The 19,341-nt window shown below is 34.9% G+C and overlaps 5 protein-coding genes across 7 annotated transcripts; 2 read left to right on the forward strand and 3 right to left on the reverse strand.

Moving 5' to 3' along the window:
• The first annotated feature begins 359 nt into the window (after positions 1-359).
• Positions 360-1,945, forward strand: LOC116028677 (cysteine protease RD19A-like). The gene is made up of 4 exons (XM_031270469.1): positions 360-842; positions 987-1,106; positions 1,199-1,445; positions 1,523-1,945. Exons 1-4 carry the CDS (start codon positions 360-362, stop codon positions 1,801-1,803), a joined length of 1,131 nt encoding a protein of 376 aa, XP_031126329.1. The 3' UTR covers positions 1,804-1,945.
• A 104-nt stretch (positions 1,946-2,049) lies between these two features.
• LOC116028684 lies at positions 2,050-3,853 on the reverse strand. 2 transcript variants are annotated; one of them, XR_004100195.1, is made up of 3 exons: positions 3,200-3,853; positions 2,545-2,810; positions 2,050-2,127 (listed from the first exon to the last, which is right to left on the reverse strand). XR_004100195.1 is itself a non-coding variant. In XM_031270474.1 (2 exons), exons 1-2 carry the CDS (start codon positions 3,802-3,804, stop codon positions 2,630-2,632), a joined length of 786 nt encoding a protein of 261 aa, XP_031126334.1. In that variant the 5' UTR covers positions 3,805-3,853; the 3' UTR covers positions 2,056-2,629. The 2 variants fall into 2 exon arrangements, 1 of the variants encoding a protein (XP_031126334.1); XM_031270474.1 differs by having other exon boundaries at positions 2,056-2,810.
• A 654-nt stretch (positions 3,854-4,507) lies between these two features.
• LOC116018549 lies at positions 4,508-8,638 on the reverse strand. Of its 2 annotated transcripts, none has more exons than XM_031258631.1 (11): positions 8,454-8,638; positions 8,295-8,374; positions 8,097-8,182; positions 7,753-7,851; positions 7,585-7,650; positions 7,235-7,351; positions 6,337-6,411; positions 5,775-5,877; positions 5,555-5,602; positions 5,014-5,135; positions 4,508-4,921 (listed from the first exon to the last, which is right to left on the reverse strand). In XM_031258631.1, exons 3-11 carry the CDS (start codon positions 8,139-8,141, stop codon positions 4,823-4,825), a joined length of 774 nt encoding a protein of 257 aa, XP_031114491.1. In that variant the 5' UTR covers positions 8,142-8,182; positions 8,295-8,374; positions 8,454-8,638; the 3' UTR covers positions 4,508-4,822. The 2 variants fall into 2 exon arrangements, with proteins under 2 accessions (XP_031114491.1, XP_031114490.1); XM_031258630.1 differs by having other exon boundaries at positions 8,097-8,202; positions 8,454-8,637.
• Positions 8,639-8,796: 158 nt separating this feature from the next.
• On the reverse strand, positions 8,797-9,180 carry LOC116012119. Its single transcript, XM_031251592.1, has one exon. The coding sequence runs from the start codon at positions 9,178-9,180 to the stop codon at positions 8,797-8,799; it is 384 nt and encodes a 127-aa protein (XP_031107452.1).
• Positions 9,181-11,930: 2,750 nt separating this feature from the next.
• LOC116000337 (B-box zinc finger protein 21-like) lies at positions 11,931-12,834 on the forward strand. The gene is made up of 2 exons (XM_031240406.1): positions 11,931-12,149; positions 12,332-12,834. Exons 1-2 carry the CDS (start codon positions 11,964-11,966, stop codon positions 12,746-12,748), a joined length of 603 nt encoding a protein of 200 aa, XP_031096266.1. The 5' UTR covers positions 11,931-11,963; the 3' UTR covers positions 12,749-12,834.
• The last annotated feature ends 6,507 nt before the right edge of the window (positions 12,835-19,341 follow it).

A 19,341-nucleotide genomic window follows, 5' to 3' on the forward strand; every position in this document is an offset into this window, starting at 1 on the left:
TTTCTTAAATTATATATATATAATTTAAATCAGAATTTACAAATTGTGTTTCTTGATTCACGATATAATTTACCTTTTACTACGTATAGACATAAATAGTAATGGAATGGGGTTAAAATACAGACATTTATTACGGAACCGTCCAACCGATAAATAGGCCTTTTTCTAGGCCCAATTACGAAAAGTAAAAACCGGCCAAACCAAACCCAAGAAGGAACTGCCACTCCATGTTCCAATCAGACATTGGCACTTGTCAGTTCTCTATTGGCTAGATGTTGCCTCCTATTCGAAGCGAACTCCCAGTGGAAGCATGGCAGATACAGAGATACATACATCACCTTCTATATATACGCCCTCTCATGCTAATGTTTTGTATGCCCCAAACAACAATGGCTCCCCGTTTATCTCTCCTCTTCTTATGCACCCTCCTGGCGACGACGTCTTTGGTGTTTGCAGAAGACGACGGCGATGACATTTTGATCCGTCAAGTAGTTGGGGACGGCGACGGCGACCTGTTGAATGCCGACCACCACTTCACCGTTTTCAAGAGGAGGTTCGGCAAAGCGTACGCCTCCGATGAGGAGCACGATTACAGGCTCTCGGTGTTCAAGGCTAACATGCGCCGCGCAAAGCGACACCAGGAGCTCGACCCTGCTGCCGTCCACGGCGTCACTCAGTTCTCCGATTTGACTCCGACCGAATTCCGACGCAAGTTTCTCGGTTTGAATCGTAGGCTTAAGTTTCCGGCTGATGCGAAAACAGCTCCGATCCTTCCCACGGATGAGCTTCCGTCAGATTTCGACTGGAGAGACCACGGTGCCGTTACGCCTGTTAAGAATCAGGTTTAGCATTATAAGTGTATATAACAATTTTTTTTTTCTTCCAATTTTGAGCTTCTATAGCATGTAGAGTGTTTGGTAAACTACTTTTCCCTGTTGTTACCAACGAATTCCGAAATTTTATTTGAACTGGTAATTGAAAATTAGGGAACATGCGGGTCGTGCTGGTCGTTCAGTACCACTGGAGCATTGGAGGGTGCCAATTTTCTGGCCACAGGGAAGCTCGTGAGCCTTAGCGAGCAACAGCTTGTGGATTGTGATCATGAGGTCTGATACTATAGCCTGCCTTTTCACTTCTTGCTTTGTTTTAACAATCGCATATGTTTTTTGACACTAATATAAGCTGGAATTATGTTTAGTGTGATCCTGAAGAAGCTGGTTCTTGTGATTCTGGGTGCAATGGCGGGTTGATGAATAGTGCCTTTGAATACACACTCAAAGCTGGTGGACTTATGAGAGAAGAAGATTATCCTTACACGGGCAATGATCTTCAAGTCTGCAGATTTGACAAGACCAAGATTGCTGCTAAGGTTGCTAACTTCAGCGTTGTATCCCTTGACGAAGACCAAATTGCTGCAAATCTTGTCAAAAATGGTCCTCTTGCAGGTTAGTCATAGACTCATAGTTATGTGATTTATTCTCATGAAATCATGGGTTGCTGATACGAAAGTATTTGGATGCAGTGGCTATCAATGCAGTGTTCATGCAGACTTACATTGGGGGCGTTTCGTGCCCATACATATGCTCCAAGAGGCTGGACCATGGTGTCCTGTTGGTGGGTTATGGTTCAGCGGGCTACGCTCCCATCCGGATGAAAGAAAAACCATACTGGATCATCAAGAACTCGTGGGGCGAGAGCTGGGGGGAGAATGGGTACTACAAGATCTGCCAGGGTCGCAATGTCTGTGGAGTGGACTCCATGGTTTCTACTGTTGCAGCTGTTAGCACCACCACTTCAGACTAGCACGACACATTCTGTAAAGTAGTTCTGTAAGATAGTGTTTGCAAGTGTGTCACAGAGAGCCATAACACAAAACAACAGACTGTGCAAGTGTATTCATTATTAATTTTCATCAATCTATTTCTCAATTTCGTCAACTCTGAAATACAGTTCATGCAATTCTTCTGTTTTTTGATTGATCCACTGAACTGAGAAGCTTACATATATGGTTAACTTATTCTCTCATACTACCAAGGTCAATAGAATTACCTTCCTGTAGTGGGTAATGATTGCACCACTGTTGATCCTTTTCCTTGTTAAGCAAAGTGAAAGTGAACTTGTAACCATCTTGCTTGTAAAACAGGCAAAAATTAGAATGATAATGGCAACTATAAGAATAATTTATCTGTAATATGAAGCACCACAAAGGTCTCTATACAAAGTACCAATCTCTTCTTTAGCAGCAATACTCCAAATGAAATCATTTACTGAGCATTGAACTTGCAATGATGTTAGCATGCTGTTTGATCATTATTCTCTTTATGCTATTGGACCATGAATCCTTCACTTGCGATAATAGAAAGTACATTTTGTAGCTAATAAGCTTTCAAAGAAAGACATATCACAAAAACAGAGTAGCTAAACATGCATTTGCAAGGGACCTCAATCAACCAAAATGATGTGTTTTAGAAGAACAACCCAAAGATTACTCACCTCAATCAAACCAAAATGATGTTTTGGAAGAACAAACCAAGGATTGCTCACCTCAACCAAAATGATAGTCCTTTCTGTTGCATATTCTCCAGAACTATGATGCAGGGGGCAAAATCAAGTTGTAATGGGATCCATATCAATGGTTCCTGTTTAATTTCTTTTTGGTAGGGATCACAGAGCAACAGGCTGTTTGAATAGCCAAAGAACTTCTGCACATTTTGCAGACTGTTGTTTGAAAGCTGATGTTTGCACCATTTGAAACGACAGTTTTGCCATGACTAGCAACACTGAGTTTGGGCAAGTTCTTGGCATGCACACTACCAAATTCAATCACAGAATGAGTAGATAGATCAACTTGATGGTGTCTCTATAACAAATTTAAAGTCAAACTAATAATTCGTGTTTTTGATGAGTATGGATTGAGGACTTCTCTATAATGCACTTTTTTGGGTCCACATGTCTTAAGTTTGATACTATATCATATCAAGGAAAGTGTGCACAGTAAACACATTGCACCATAATACAAAAACAAGTATGTGCACAATCAATGCATTGTATCATAGAAATTGTCTTGGATTGAATGTACATGCATATGTAATCGATCATAACCCTAACTAGAGAAATTAGAAATCAAATTCGAATAAGTCTATAACCCTAACCAGAATCCAATCTACCAGTTATACTTATCTCCTAGTCAGAACGAGACCTTATCTTCAAGGTAGCGCCTGGCCTGTTGCAGTAATAGGGCGAGCTTTTCAGCTTGCTCATCTTTGGACATGTCATTTTACTCAGTTTCTTCATCCTCTGCTGCTTCGCGACCTTGTTCCTTGCACAATAAGGAACCAACTCCTCATCCAAATCATAATCGTAGCCGTCGTCCTCGTCATAGTCTTCCTCTTCATTGTCAATATCATAATCAGGGACATAGCCGTGATCATTTGTGCAGTCATTGAGTCCAACGGGCGCAACATCAAGTGCGACGGTGATTTGGGCGGGCGAGGGAGATTCCATGGAGACATCCGAAGACGGAGATCCATGCAGACAGGAATCGTCTTGTTTCAGCCCAGTTTCACCAACGATATCCTCTGGTTCGATCCCAATTTCAACCCCGTCGTCGATGAAGACCTTGAGGGGGAGGTCTTCATCGTTCAAGGAGTAGTAGGCTTCGTGATCGTCGTCGTCGTCGGAAGGGATCACGAATTCCCAGGAAGACAAGTCCTCGACGAAGTCGTACTCGTCGATCGCCGGCCAAGATCCGGCCACCTTCCTCGCATTTCGAAAGATTCTCATCAGCATTTTCTTTGCTTTCATGATTGTTCTGCTATGGTTACTGGTTATAGTTCTGAATGAGTGGTTCAGTATCGAGAAATGCGGTATAAAAAAAACCCTTTTCTAATGCTGTGGAGCCCACCATCCGTATACTCGATAAGAATTCTACTGTTGTAAGATTGGATGGTAACTACAAAAATATTTGAAAAAAATAAATTAAATTGTTATAGTGTTGAATACAATAACTTGGGTCTAAATTGTTGTAGTTTAGAATTGTTATAGAATACAATGACTTGGGTCTAAATTGTTGGAGTTTCACAGGTTTATTTATTTATTTGTTTATTAATTTAGAAAAAAAAAAGACTGAATAGATCATTAAATTAGTGACCAAAAATTAATTGAATCATTGAATTTAAAAAGGGTTCAATTAAATCATTCAACATTCTAAAGTTATTCAATTTTTTCGTATAATCAATTATTTCATGTTCATGTAGGTTAAACAAAAGTTGACATATGATAGTGAAATACTTTTTTTTTATTGATTGCTCGTGGCATAAAATCTCATGAATCACCAGCTCAAAATTTAACATGCATGAACCTAAAAGTATTTCAGGTTCAACATTTTTCTTTACTTTCATGGATTGTTCTGCTATGGTTAGAGTTTGAATGGCTGTGGTGGTTCAGTATTGAGACATGAACCAATGAGGTTTGCCTTAGTCGAGAGGTAATGTAGTTTAAAGAAGGATTTGGTTGGAATTTTTCCTGTGAACATTATGAACTCAAAAAGTCCTTATACAAGTCATGTGCATAATGATACATTGATACCTTATGGTTAAGTAAACAAGCCAGGGAGGAAGGTGAGAGCAGGAAAGAATATGTTTTTATAAAGGACACTTTGAGTAAAGGCAAAACATGATATGAATATTGTAGGACTTGGATTGCTTTATGTAGCTTTACTGCGCAGTGAAGAAATCGTATGCCCTTCATCTTCAAGATGGAATATGATTAAACTTTTTGAGCCCAAAACATTTCTATTTGTGAACAAATAGAGTACTGCTCCTTACCCCTGGCCCTGGAGTACCTGCACAATCTCCTCAGCTCTGGACTGAATGCCTTTCAAATACTCAACAAGTACCCGCTGCTCGTAAGAACCACCTTGCTGAGAGAGAATGGGGGAGATGTAAACCATTGGGAAACTGACTTATGAAGTACTGGAAAACAAAGATTTCTAAAGAGTATATATATGCCTACCGTCCGGATTAATGTCCGCTCGATTCGCTTATTAACAACTGAATACAATTCCTCTGGCGAGATTTCACCTTTTCCCACAGTCATTCCATCTAACAACAGCCTATTCCATTCTTCTTCTGGAGCTGCATCAAAATAGCAATAGTCCATATTGTGTCGTTTGAACATGGTAAAACAAACAGGGTAAAATGTTATGATCCTAACTGTAAGAGAAGAACCTCATTTAATGATTTGCAACATGGGATGGACTAATAGGAATAAGTTCAATTATAAATAAATAAGTTGCAAATTAAAATCAGGCATTTAATGCCTTTAGAAATATATATCTCTCCAGGATTGCTGGAAGAGGTAATTGTTTGGCCTACCTCAAAGATTCAGACATACACAGTATGATTAGTTGTTTTTTGCAAAAAGGAAAATGAGTTTACCCCCATTTGGTGCCACTATGTTGCTCTCCAACCATAGAAGTTATAATACTTGTATAATTAGATTATGACTTATATCATCATATATTCATATGTACAGCAGACTGCAGAGTAGAAACCTTTAATTATGGTCTCAAGAAACTGTTCAGCCTTTAAAATCTCATCCCCTGCACCATAAACAATAGCAAACCTCAATCACGAGCAATGGGTATTGGCTAAGAAGTTTAACATGTGGAACAAGTGTTTCAATTTTCTCAATGAAGATTTTAAGTTGCAGATACCAAATGATGAAAATTGTGAAGCTATAAATACAAAGTATAAGTGCAGCTTTAAAGTTACCTTTTCTAGCATAACTACGCTTAGAGAGAACTCTAGAAGCATAGAGCTGCAAAACCTTTTGCAGCATAGCTTCAAGCCCGGGCTTGTCCCCATCTTCTTTTGCCTATAAGTTAATACATAGAACAAGTTAGGATTATAAATAACCATAGTTTGACTAGGATAACTAGTTCAACATAATTTGCACTAGGATTCAGTTTCACTGCTCAGCAGGCAATTGTTAGATCTCTTGATCTCAAAATAACAAACAGAGATGTTTGCACCTCTGATAGGCAAAGTGGTCCTTGGCATGAGTTCTGTGCATATATGACATGCAATTTTTAGAAGTGAGGATTAAGAATAGCAATGGCCTCTTACTTCTTTCTTCCATGTTTTTGGCAAGTTTGAAATCTTCATTTATAGGAATTAGAGCTAGTGGTTGATTAGATGTTAAGCACTCAACTACTAGGGAAAATGTAACATACAATTTTGCAAAATAAAATCCAGTTGTAAAAAATGGTAACCTAATTTTACAGGCAGAAAGAGGAGACAAGTAATTAACACAGTTCCAATACAAGAATCTTACATTCCGTAGTTGTGCATTGACTTCTGACAGGAATCCTTCATCTAGTTGGCCTTCTTGCTCCCTTTGATTTAATTCCTGAAAGTTGCCCAAGATATCAAACCTATTAAAATCACAAAGATTACTAGTAACATAAGCAGTACAGGCAATTGGTGCTCCCAGTTTGAATACAAAGAACCTGTTCTCATTGTGTTTAATATTGAACTGGGTTAGCATGTAAACTTGTCAAGCAGAGCATGTATGTCTTTATACCCTCGTGTGCATTTTTTTTTTTTTACCAATGGTTGCAAGCTTTATAATGCTACTATGCAAATCCAATCACCAAATGTGCACACCTTACATTCACCATAAGTGCAAAAACCATCAACAAAGCGTGCGAACCTTTCCTATTGAACTTCATCTATATAAATTAATTATTTCATTCTCCTTTTTTAGCACAACAGATGCCACAGCCAAATAGCAATGGCTTTCCAAGGTGTTTTCATCATATTGCATTATAATTGGATTTTTCATGGTAAATTCCATTAAAAAAAACATATACTGTGTTTGACTTTGACAAAAGCTTCTTTTTATTTTATTTTTAAAAATATTTTTCATACCCAAAGCCATAGTGATCCAATGACATCACCATCAACGAACCCTGACAAGTTGTCAAGTCGAAGGAGATGAAGTGGTGGTTGATACACAATGACCTTAGCCAGACAACAAGAATGCAATGAAGAAGTGTATGATGGCCAATCAGAAAGTGATGCTTTAATGTGACAATTGGTAATAGAGTAGTCAATAATGAAAAGAGAAATTTGATGGCAATGGCTTGGATGGTGAAGGAGAGAACTGTGATGGGAAGTGCATCATGCATGCTAAACTAATATTAAACAACACCCCTGAAGAACAAGCATACTTTCTCCATAAGGCTGAGAGCTTCAGGATCCCTTGGGGGCCAAGGAATTTCATCCTCTTCCTGAGCTGCAGGTCTTAAGATGGCTTTGAGCACATCGGTAGCTGACTCTATCTTTTCCTACAAGAACCAAAAACAGTAACACACGACACATTATAGCGGCTTTCAATATGGAATAAACTCTAGACTAACAGCCCAACTTTTTTTTCCTTTTGTAGTTTAATCTTGGGGGAATGGAGAATAAAGAAAGAAAATGGAAAAGACCTCACTTTATTTCATTTAACTGGTAAGCATTCTTCTCTCTTAGAATGCTATTTGACATTTATTTGAAATGAGGAGAGAAGAAACCATACATATGTCTTGTGAACAATACTATCTACCAAGCTCATTAAGAATGATGCCAATTCTTCCAGGTCTTTCTGCAAATGCAAAGAAAAAAAAAGGTTTATTCACAAGGCTAATAACTGTATCAGAGGTGCGCATAAACAGAAAATTATCTGGGGACTGGGGTGGATACGTGCTTTGTCATCTTCAGATTTGCAGTTATCTGCTCTAGCTGCTAGTCTTATCCAAAAGCTCTCATTGAAAGAAAGGACATTCTCCACAACAAGTTTCTGAAGCTGCTTCCAAACAAACAGAAGGAAGGTTTAATATAGACTTATTGTTAGAATTGAAGTTAATTTCACAAAGACAAGGCCTATTCCACTATGATAAACCTATTTCACTTCCATTTTATGGCTACTAATGCATTAGTTTTCACTTTTCACGCATTTGTGGTAGCAAACCTCACTTAAAAAAGTGGCTGAGGGTTTTAGAATTGAAGCAAAAATTAACATCACAATAGGAATGGCTGCATTTCACTTACTTCCTTATCATCTGCAGCCCTCAACGTATCTATAAGCCTGTCCATTTCCACTGTCTTCCTAAATGAGTTCTCAGCATCTTGATTGGCTGCACAAATCAAAGTTCTCCTGCTTATTTCATAAAACAATCAATCTGATAATCAATATTTCTCGTAATTATTATCTATAAAAGAGAATTCCGTGACCTTAACTCAAATTACCTCCGGTTCCACTTGACAAATTTTCTATAAGGAATCGTATTCAACTTCTCTCTCCTAACAAGTCCACTCCACAAACAACGCTGCAACGAGAAATGAGCGATACAAGTAAGCAAAAATCAAGTAAGATAATAGAGGACTGCGACTCTGCGAGAGAATTACGGGAAAACGCAGCGGCGATGAGCGAAGGAAGTGCAGAGTAGACGGAGGCGACGGCGTAACGAAGAATGTCGCCATTTTAGTACGGTTTTGATCGATACAGTAGAAATGGCGGGAGAGACAGGCGTCTACCATATCCCCCGCGGCTCTATCCTTTGCCTTTGGTCGCCAGATTTCGAGTGGCCACGACCGAGCCTCGCCTTGAGATAGTTTGGGCTCGGACCCAAAACCACTTCATTGGACCAAGGCATGCGAATGGGTCAATTATATCCATTTTACAAGTTGGTCCTTAATGTAAGTATATTTTAAGTATTTTTTTTTGGTACGTCAGATAGATCGAAAGGTCTTAGGATTTGTAGACTCTTCTAGTAGCAACACTTCTAACATCTTTTTCTAACAAGGTCTTGATGTCCTCCGAGAGTTGAATCACTATCATTGTACCCCAATCACTGGTTTGCCCCAAGTTGACCAGGTAGTCCGCACATTGGTTGCCTTCTCGCAGAACATGGATGATGTCAATATCTCTTATCTGACTCATGATAGCTTTGCAATCAGTGATCAAGGTATCATCTTTCGGGCGGGAACCAGATTCCCCCTTGATGGTGTGCACCATAGCTTTCGAGTCCGTTTTAACTACAATCTTCTCCATCTTCCGATCTTTTGCACGGATAAGACACTCTCTCAACCCCCATAGCTCCGCAATGAAGTTGCATGTGATCCCAACTATCATCGCGAAACCCACGACCCATACACCATTAATGAATTCATTTAAAATAAACATATATCAAAATCCATCTTACAAGATAGTCCGAGTCCATGGTATAATATAATTTGCATGCATAGGTAATGAGATTTCAAATGAGTTTATAGTTTATTTAAATAGTTTATTTAAATTGTATTGAAATTTTTTTTTACGAAAGTATCAATATTTTTACAACTTATTTGATTTATGAAATAAATTTTTGAAAATATGAATGTTATTTTATAGTACATGTAATATATAAGGAATAAAATAAAAATTCAATTTACTATTTATTTCATTGAAAAGAAAACGTCTTCATAAATTAAAATGTACTATACAAACTAATAAAAATTACTGAGTATTATTTTTCCTTCACAATATTTCTTGTCCAATTTTAAAACTCGGACGAGTAATTTGGTAAAATTTCTATAGTATTGTCAAATACAAACAATGTTCATTCTTGCCTAGGTTTTAAAAAGAGTCATTTCCATTTTTGGTCCTATTGTTATTGGGGTATTGTTAATTTTAGTCCACTTCATTAATTTTTGTCACATTGCGGCCAGTCTTACTTAGTCATTGCCACTTTTAGTCCACCGTTAAAATTTTCGTCAAATAACCGTCCGAAACAAGGGTATTTTGCTCTTTGCATGCTTTGATCATCTCCTTTACCCTTTGTAGTGGTTTTCCTTACAGATTTTCATCCAATGAAGAGGTCTGATAAAAGCCATGGCTTTGTAATGTGGCTCACATAGCTTTCGTCGGACCTCTTCAATGGATGAAAATGTGTAAGGATAACCACTGCAAAGGGTCAAGGAGACGACCAACGCATGAAAAGACCAAAAATACCCCTATTTTGGACGATAATTTGATGAAAATTTTAACGGTGGACTAAAAGTGACAAGGACTAAATAAGACTGGCCGCAATGTGGCAAAAATTAATGAAGTGGACTAAAATTAGCAATGCCCCAATAACAGTAGGACCAAAAATGAAAATGACTTGTACAGAGCCTTTTAGAGGCTTAATCTTGATTTTTTTTGTCAAAGTTGTAAGTGTAATTATACTTTTAAATTTTTGACAAAAAAGCTTGTGATCTAGTGGCACCCGATTTGTATATACTAGTATATATCCTCTAGTAGTATATTAAATATCTTTTTACTTGCGTATCTTTATTTTCATGTATGAAAAATATTCTGTTAATTGCTTTCTTTGTATGAAAAAAAATATCAAAATGAATATTTGATTTCGAGTATATTTGTTTATTTATTTATACAACTTTCTAGTAGTAGTAGCAGCACTGTCCAAGCTCCGTATGGCCCAGTAGTACCTCTGTTTTATCGACCAAACTCCACTCACCATGCGAGATATTGGAACTTGCATATTACAAAATCGGTTATGTTACTTCTTTTGAATTATTATTATTATTATTATTATTGAGAAATTAGTCTGTCAATTGCTTTGTATAAAGATAAAAAATCTGCAATCACTACTTAAAGGGGGTATTTGTGTAATAATTCATAATCACCAACCTCATGGGCCTTCATGTCCCGTCCCAACAAAGCATTTGAAATGATGTAAATCACTGTAAGTCAACTGAATACAGAGGTTAAATCTTTGCTTACTATGATAAGGAGTTTTCCTCACTTTGAGAGGTTGCTCACACACTATCGCTAGTGAAATTCGATCTTGAATTATTATTTTCAAATTTTATTTATATGACCAATTGAGCTGTCCACGAAAAACTATTGGCAAGAAATCATGTTGTCAATTCATTATATTCTCATGACCTTATCTTCTCAGCCAATCAATTAATGAGTTCTCCAACTTGCGAGCCAAAAGAGACGCATTTTATAATTTTTATATGTTTTGTAAGATGCTGTAAAGATCATCCATATCCCAATCTGAAAAAGTGTTTTTTGTCCTTGTCTTCTTTGAGGAACAGCATCAGTGGGAAAGTCTGGAATCTGGGCCTACAATTATATTATATATTATATATTATATATAATAATAACAATTACGGAGTAATATAAACGCATTAACGATAACAGTTTCAAATACGAATATAATCAAAATGAGCAGATAACATCCCATGCAGAGTTGCCCCAGATTTTCAAGATCCAAAACTGGGGTTGAAAAGTGTGTGGCTAGGCCGGCTAAAATCTAAAAATAGCCTCTACACCGAACCGCAACTTGTCTATACATTTATTAACACCAGGTAAGAGACAGACAGCCAGGAGAGTGAAAGGCACAAAATGAATGCTGAATTGACTGTAAAATTCACCCACCTCTTTTTGTTTCAACATACTAAGTTGAAGGGTTTTACCCCCACACGTGAGTTCCACTAACCCTTATCTTAAAGTCAGATGCAAACATGCACATTGCAGCTCCTAATTGATGAGTGGGAATGTCTCCCCTTTTGGTTCATTGAAAATAATTTTGAATTTCAAAACCATAGTTCTGAGTTCTCAAAACCTCATATTATGTACTGTCTCGAACTTACCTCCTTTTATATGGGAGTACAATCAGGTGTCGCTAGATCACATAGTAGTAGAATTATTTGAATATGTAATGATTAATTAATGATGATTAGAGAGTGTGTGAGATAGAAAGAGTGGGAGCTTGGGTGCTTAGCTGTTTTCCCCCTACTCACATGCCCATACCACTTCGTCTCTTTCCCACTTCACTCTCACGCTATATACCACCAAGGCACCAAGCCACTAGTCCCACACGGCTAACCAAAGCTAAACCACAAAGAGAGAGAGAGAGAGAGAATATGAAGATCCAGTGCGACGTTTGTGAAAAGGAAGAGGCGTCCATTTTCTGCACCGCCGACGAGGCAGCGCTCTGCGAAGCCTGCAACCACCACGTCCATGACGCCAACAAGCTCGCCGGTAAACACCTCCGTTTCCCCCTCCTCCGCCCTTCCCTCAAACAATACCCCCACTGCGACATCTGTCAGGTAATTCTAAACTTTTCATGTTTAATTTGAACAATAATTTGAGTTTCTATGTTCAACATATAATATATAAACATGTAATCCAACTGTCAGTTTAAGACACAACATATCATTCAATTTGGAATCAGATTTAGTCCTATCATACTTTTAGTTGAGACAGAACACATTTTTTGAACAAATGACAGGAACGGCGTGCATTTGTGTTCTGTAAGGAAGACAGGGCAATCCTGTGCAGGGAATGCGACTCGCAAATACACAGAGCGAACCAACATACTCAAAAACACAGCAGGTTTCTTCTCACGGGAGTAATGTTGTCTACAACCGCCGCCTCGTATCAATCCTGCAGCTCCTCCCCCAGCGCCTCCGCGTCGAATGTTGTCGGCTACGACGCAAATCATCATCATCGTACGCCGGAGATCAATAGCTCTCCGGCTTCTGGTCGGCCAAATTCGAACATGACAGCTTCCGAACCTACGACGAGTCGAGAGGGTTCCCTTTCCGCTACTAGTAGCATATCGGAGTACTTGACTCAGACCCTTCCCGGATGGCACGTCGAGGATTTTCTTGACCCTCTGTCTTCTACGTATGGTTTCTGTACGTAAGAGCATTTTCAGTTTTCAGTTGTATATTCAATTCTGCAATTAATTGCAGTGTTGCTATAAAATTGGGAATGGGAAGATCACTTCAATTCTGCAAAACTAGACAATTAGTTCTGTCAGGCCAATACCCAGAATATTGAGATTGCAATTCCGTAAGCCAAACGGGCTCTTAATGCCCAAATCCATCTAACGATAATGGGCATAAAGTTTGAGTTGTGCACATAAAGTTACATTTTCTAAAACATACTATAAAACTAATATAATATATGTATACACCCAACTCATTTAAGGTGTATATTATGTAATATATATATTAGTTTTATGTTTGAGAAATGATTTCATTAAGTATATCTCAATATAGATCACTCACGCTCACTGTCTCAAATATTAAGCGGTGAATTGTCTCAATAGGTTTGTGAAATATTCTTCTCAAAAGCAAATGATAAATTCATATTGACATTTATTAAATAGTTTATCAACACAAAGTAATCTCAACAAGGTGAGAAATATAATTTTAATTTTACTGTGTTTCTATTATTTAAAAAAAAAAGTGAAAAAACCTTTAGAAAACTTCACAACACTAAGGCCTTCCTCAATAGTGGGGGTTTTGGTGTGGTTTTTAAGGAATTTTTGTAAGTGCAATTAAGAAAGAGAAAATAGGGAGGAAGGAAAAAAAGAAAATTAAAAAGTAAAGCAAAATAAAAAAACAGATAAAAAAATTAAAAACAAAAGGTAATTACACGTGGCAAAATCTGCTGAGGCGCAGATGGCTCTTAAACACTGTTGGGCCCAATATACTGCAAAAAACTCCTATTTTGCAGGAGAAAAAAAACTAACAAAATCTACCCCTCCCATTTGTTAAAAAACTACCCCTAAAGTTTTTATTATTCTAAAACCCCACTAAAAGCCACAAATGGGGATGACCTAAACGTATGTATTTCTAAATTAGTACAAATTAAACCAAGGTTTTATTGGATCAGACACATCATGAAACTGGATGGTAAAATAGGTAAATAATATTAAGTCATCTATACCTTACTTGTGGATTCCAATCATCCACCTAATTAATCTATGAACCTCCACTTCCTATGTCCAATCAACTTTGAATCCAGAACTCATTCCTCATCATAAACTATTACACAAGTAACTATAATTTAAAATACATCCAGTCTATTTGAATATCTCATCATATCCATAAATTTCAAGTTGGAAGTAAGGTCGCATACGACAATATTGTGATGAAAGGAAATCGCCCCACTTTGCTTTAAATAATTATAAAAAACTCTTTCCATCAAAGAATTTTTAAACAATATTTTCCTTTGACAATACTATTAGTCCAGCACTTCTTTCAAAGGCGAAAACCACAAACTATTCCAACTATATATGTGTGAACCACATTTTATAATTTTATTAGTCTTGTCTCAATATTTCCAATAGATTTAAGCTAGTTTCTTTATTAAGACATTTAACTACTAATAAATATGCAAATTCTTACGAGTCAACCTTTTATTCACGGCTAATATAAACACTTTTTAGAAATTAGAATCTAGTCCAAATAAAGCTGGCACTAAGTTGCATTCCCATATAGGAGGTTGTGGATTCGAGTTTCGGTGGAAGCGGTATTGACTCTTTATGCTTCAGTAAGTTGATAAAGTAATTTATGAACAAATATTGCATTATAACAGAGTCAGTAGTACTCAAAACAAAAAAGTTCATTGTAACCCAAAGTTTGGTTTGTTTTATTTATTTATTTAATCATCAAGTGCTTACTCACAAAATATTATTATTATGTGACAACCACCGATAGATTATCAATAATACTCACATTAATTACTGAAATCTAAGAGGTATAACACTATTTACTTAATTTATAAATGGATTATATTATCTCAAGGTGGTCATTGACTTGGTGATGACAAAAGGGAAGTTGGGAGCATTCATGTGGATCCTTTTTCCTTTATGCATTATTTGCAATCCTCAAATTTCATTCTGTCTAGACTCGTATTTTCTTAAATCGCTCCGAATAATTTCTTTCTTGCTATTTTCAAGATATTCCAACACAAAATTATTATGTAGTGATCAAGCTATTATACTGCCCAATTTCTAGCTCCTTCTTTGTCTCTTGTAGTGTTGCCTACAATCTAACTCCCAAGAACCAACTAAAATACTAAATTACTCGTGCAGACCTTCTTCCGTCTTTTCAATATTATCTTTATATGTTTTCCATGCTATTTACTTATTTAGTGACATGGAGATTATCCACGCAAGTAACTCATGTATGTAGTTAAGTTTAAACATGCATATAGATATATAATTATATATCAATACATACACTAAATAAATTCTCGTATTATTTTAAAAAGGTCTTGGAGCATCCTTATCAATGGAGTTTTTTCGCGGTTTTTTAGAAATTTTTGTAAGTGTGATTAGGAAAAAGAAAATGAGGGGAGGAAAAAAAATAAAACAAATCAAATTTTTAAAAATTAAAAAATAAAAAAATAGAAGTTGTTAGTCACGCCTGATGCGCCCATGTGGGCGCCTGCTGTGCGCATAACTCGCACAGCAGCCATGGGCCTTCAATAAATTTGTCAGTAAATACTGTTCTATTCACTTTCATTTGCATATGATTCCATTTCACTCTCTCTCCTATTCTCTCTCTTGCCATATGACTAAAACTAGTGTTTTACCCGTGCGATGCACGAATAAAATTATGTTATTATGAATTTAAATAAAAAATTTAAAAAAATATAAATATTTTAAAATGTATAATATAATAATATAGTTGTAACTCCATATATTTGGTTAAGTATCTATTTTCATAGCATATAAAATTTAAATTTAAATTTTGTATAATTAATAGAGTCTCTAATTAATTATGTACACATTTAGATAAATTTATAGAAAAAAATTGACATAATTAATTTCATTTATTCCTAAGTGTATTTCATATATATTAATATTCTAACACTATGAATAATAACTAAGAAAATTATATTAAAAAAAATGTAAATTTTAATTTTTGTATTAGTAAATTTAAATTCTAATTGGATGCATTTCCTTAATGATTCTATAATACGTCGTATATGCAAACAATATCTATTAATATGTATATAGGCAAAATCTATAATATAATTTCCGTAATTATAATATATATTGATGGATTTATAATTAAAATAATCACATTTAAAAATTAACAAAATTAGCATTTTAATTTTGTATGATTAATATAATGCATAAATATAAGTATGTATTTTAAAAATTTTCTAAATAGTTATGAACACATGTTTTTTTAATTTTATAATTCTATTTTCTTAAGTATATTTCATATTTTATTACGTATAATTAAAGAAATTGATTTAAAAATTAAAAGAATTTAATTTTTAAATTTGTATGGATTAATATAGTTCCTAACTATATTACGCATTTAGCCATATTTTTAAATTTTTACTTAAGAGTATGAGTTTAGAATTAAATATAGAATTAAAAATATATATCTAAATTTGAATCAAATGAAATTATTTCAATTTTAATTTTTTAATTGAAATTCAAAACAAATAAAAAATAAAATTAAAAATATCTGTAATATTAAAATATTAAATTAAATATATTATTTCAATTATATGTAAAAAATGTTAAATTTGATAGAATTGTATATATCAATTTTTTTTATGAAAAGTGTATATACCAAATTTAATATGTAATAATTAAGGTGATTAGTGTTAATTAAATTTTTTTTGAATATAGTGTTTTTTTTTTGACAATTTTTGAATATAGTGTTAATTAAGTTGATTAGGGTGTAGTATTTATTGACCTGAACGTTATAATCCTGAAAAAGGTATATCTTTGAATTCATATAAAAAAATTTAGGAATTATCAATTAATACAAAAAATGTTATATTGTCCAATCCCTAAAAAGGTATATTTTTGAATTCATACAAAAATTTATAGGAATTATCAATTAATACCAAAAATGTTATATTCTCCAAATATTTGATATTACAAAAATGCCATTGAGTTTGGGCAGGAAAAATGTTCCAGGCACTTCTCCATTTTCGTGCGGTCACCAGAGATTGTATTCTCTTTAATGTAAAATGAACCTTCTAAAGCAGCTTCAGCTTTGGTGGTCCTTTCTTGTTCCAAAGCCTGTATTTTGCTATGGATACACACTGCTTAATCATCCTCTTTAATTTGTTCTACTCGAAATAAGAAAAGTTTCTTCACTTTTGTCCTCAGGCAATGTGATGCATTTATGTTTTTACTTTTGTTACTCTCATATGTGCCCTCTTTTGAATCTTCTCATTCTTTTTTAACTGTAAACAAACCCACTACTTATACTGTAGAAATAATTGCACTCATAAACAAACCCACTACTTATACTGTAGAAATAATTGCACTCATAACTATTTATACTACTTATACTGTAGAAATAATTGCACTCATAACTATTTATCTTACTTATACTGTAGAAATAATTGCACTCATAACTATTTATCTAAATAATATACTACTTGCCTTTGAAAGAGTTAAAATTTGCATGGCAGCTAAAAATAAATCTTACATTCAAAGTTTGGTCGAATTCCACAGTTGATTCAATTTTTTGATAACTCTAATGTATCTACATTTTTCTTTTCTCAGTTTAATCTTTTTTCTTTTTCAATGTAGTATTGAAATGAGGGAGCAGCTGATCCACATGAGCATCCCAAAATGTACAGTGTAGTTGATTCTCACTGGAGAAGAAAAAACAAATTATAAAAAAAAAAAACAGTGCACATAACTTAACATAAACTGCATTAATAAAGAAATAGGAGTACATTGCATCTTCTAGGACAAAGTCAATGAGCCTAACCATCCGCCCACCAATATTCCTCTGTATATCTCTACCACTCTACCAATGATATCTACAATAGCAAATCTCATCTAGAATAACAACACATTGCCTTTAGATAGTAAAACTCTAAGATTATAAGCCATTGTCCAAAGCAATTTTCAAGCTTTGCCATCGTCAGTTGAAGTAGCAAACAATAAATCTCAACTATAATGGCCGGAAAACACAAGGATGTCGGAAAGAAACAATGGGCAATGCCCCCAAGTTCCAACACAAGCCACAACTGCATGACACCATACAGAGCCTAACAAATCCATAAGGAAACAGCAAACGAAAGACAAAACCCATCGGCAGAACTCAGCCACGCCGGACCATCTTGAACTTGCAAAATCACCCACCAGTCAACCGTTCAAATAGACAACACCAACTCAAACGCCATAGTCAACCAAACTCATTAAAATCAAAAGGTTCCCAAAAATCCATGGTTGAAGCGTGAAAAAAAAAAAGAAGTATAGCAGAATGTAATGTCGGAAAATCTCACCACCAATAGCGCCGACGGGATCCTCCCAAACCAACCGCTCACAACTCCATGAAATAATAACCTTAGTTGGGTTGTGTATGGACGTATAGAGTGTATTTATACACAATAGATGAGATCAAGAAAGGTAAAAGCTTTCAAATTTTTAATTAATATAAAAAACGTTATAATCCCCAAAAAGGTATATCTTTGATTTCAGACAAAAATTTATTGGAATATTTCATATTCTTTCCTTGTTTATCATTTTTTTTATCATACAATGACGAAGTATTACGCGGAAATATCTGACTGAGTGTAATTAATTTTAATTCTCAATGACATTTTTATTTACTATTTTATCATATTATGAAAATATATATGGTTAGTCAATAAAATCAATGATTTTTATTAAAATAATTATGAGTTTGGTTTTACAAAAATGCCCTCCAATTTTGGGGGAAAAACTCTTGCTAGGCACTTTTGTTATTATATATATATAGATTCTGACATTATTTTCTTAATCACCACTGATGGTGATGCTCTTAGGTCCCTAATATTTTTTATTTGCCGGCCTAATCTTTGTTAATAATCCCGATCAAACAGGTGAGTAGGTGAAATGTCTAAACATATTAGACAAGTAAAGACAACTATGTACTTGTTGACCGCTATATCGAAGAAGTCAAAAGAAAACAGAATTGAACATAATACTAAAATAATAATAATAATAATAATAATAATAATAATAATAATAATAATAATAATAATAATAATAATAAGTGAAGTTGTCTAGGTAAATTTCCATTCACAAGGACGTACTGTGGAAGGTATGAACTAACAAGGAAAAAGCCATATATGTTCATTTCTTTCCCTACTAATTTATATTTGATTTTCTTGTTCCATTATGATTACTCCGTGTAATACACCCATGATGAGGTATTTAGGTGCATGCGCTCCTAAAAAAGATTTACCAAATAAAGTGGCAAAATTTTGACTTTTATTATTCATTATTGTAAATAGAGTTTGTGTACCATATTTGCAGATATTGATCATATATTATTTCAAGAAAAACAAAATTATTTTTCTTTATTTTTAATAAAAACTCTTTTCATAGTTCCACGATGGGTTGGTATAGAAGTTTTTTTTTGAAAGTGGTTGGTATAGAAGTTATAAAATAATTATGTGTGGAGTTCCTCGTCTATACTCTATACTTTGTTTTTGTTTCTTTGTTTGTTTCTCTCACTTTTTCATTGTATG

Source organism: Ipomoea triloba, chromosome 1 (assembly GCF_003576645.1).
Source record: "Ipomoea triloba cultivar NCNSP0323 chromosome 1, ASM357664v1".
NCBI classification, from domain to species: Eukaryota; Viridiplantae; Streptophyta; class Magnoliopsida; order Solanales; family Convolvulaceae; genus Ipomoea; species Ipomoea triloba.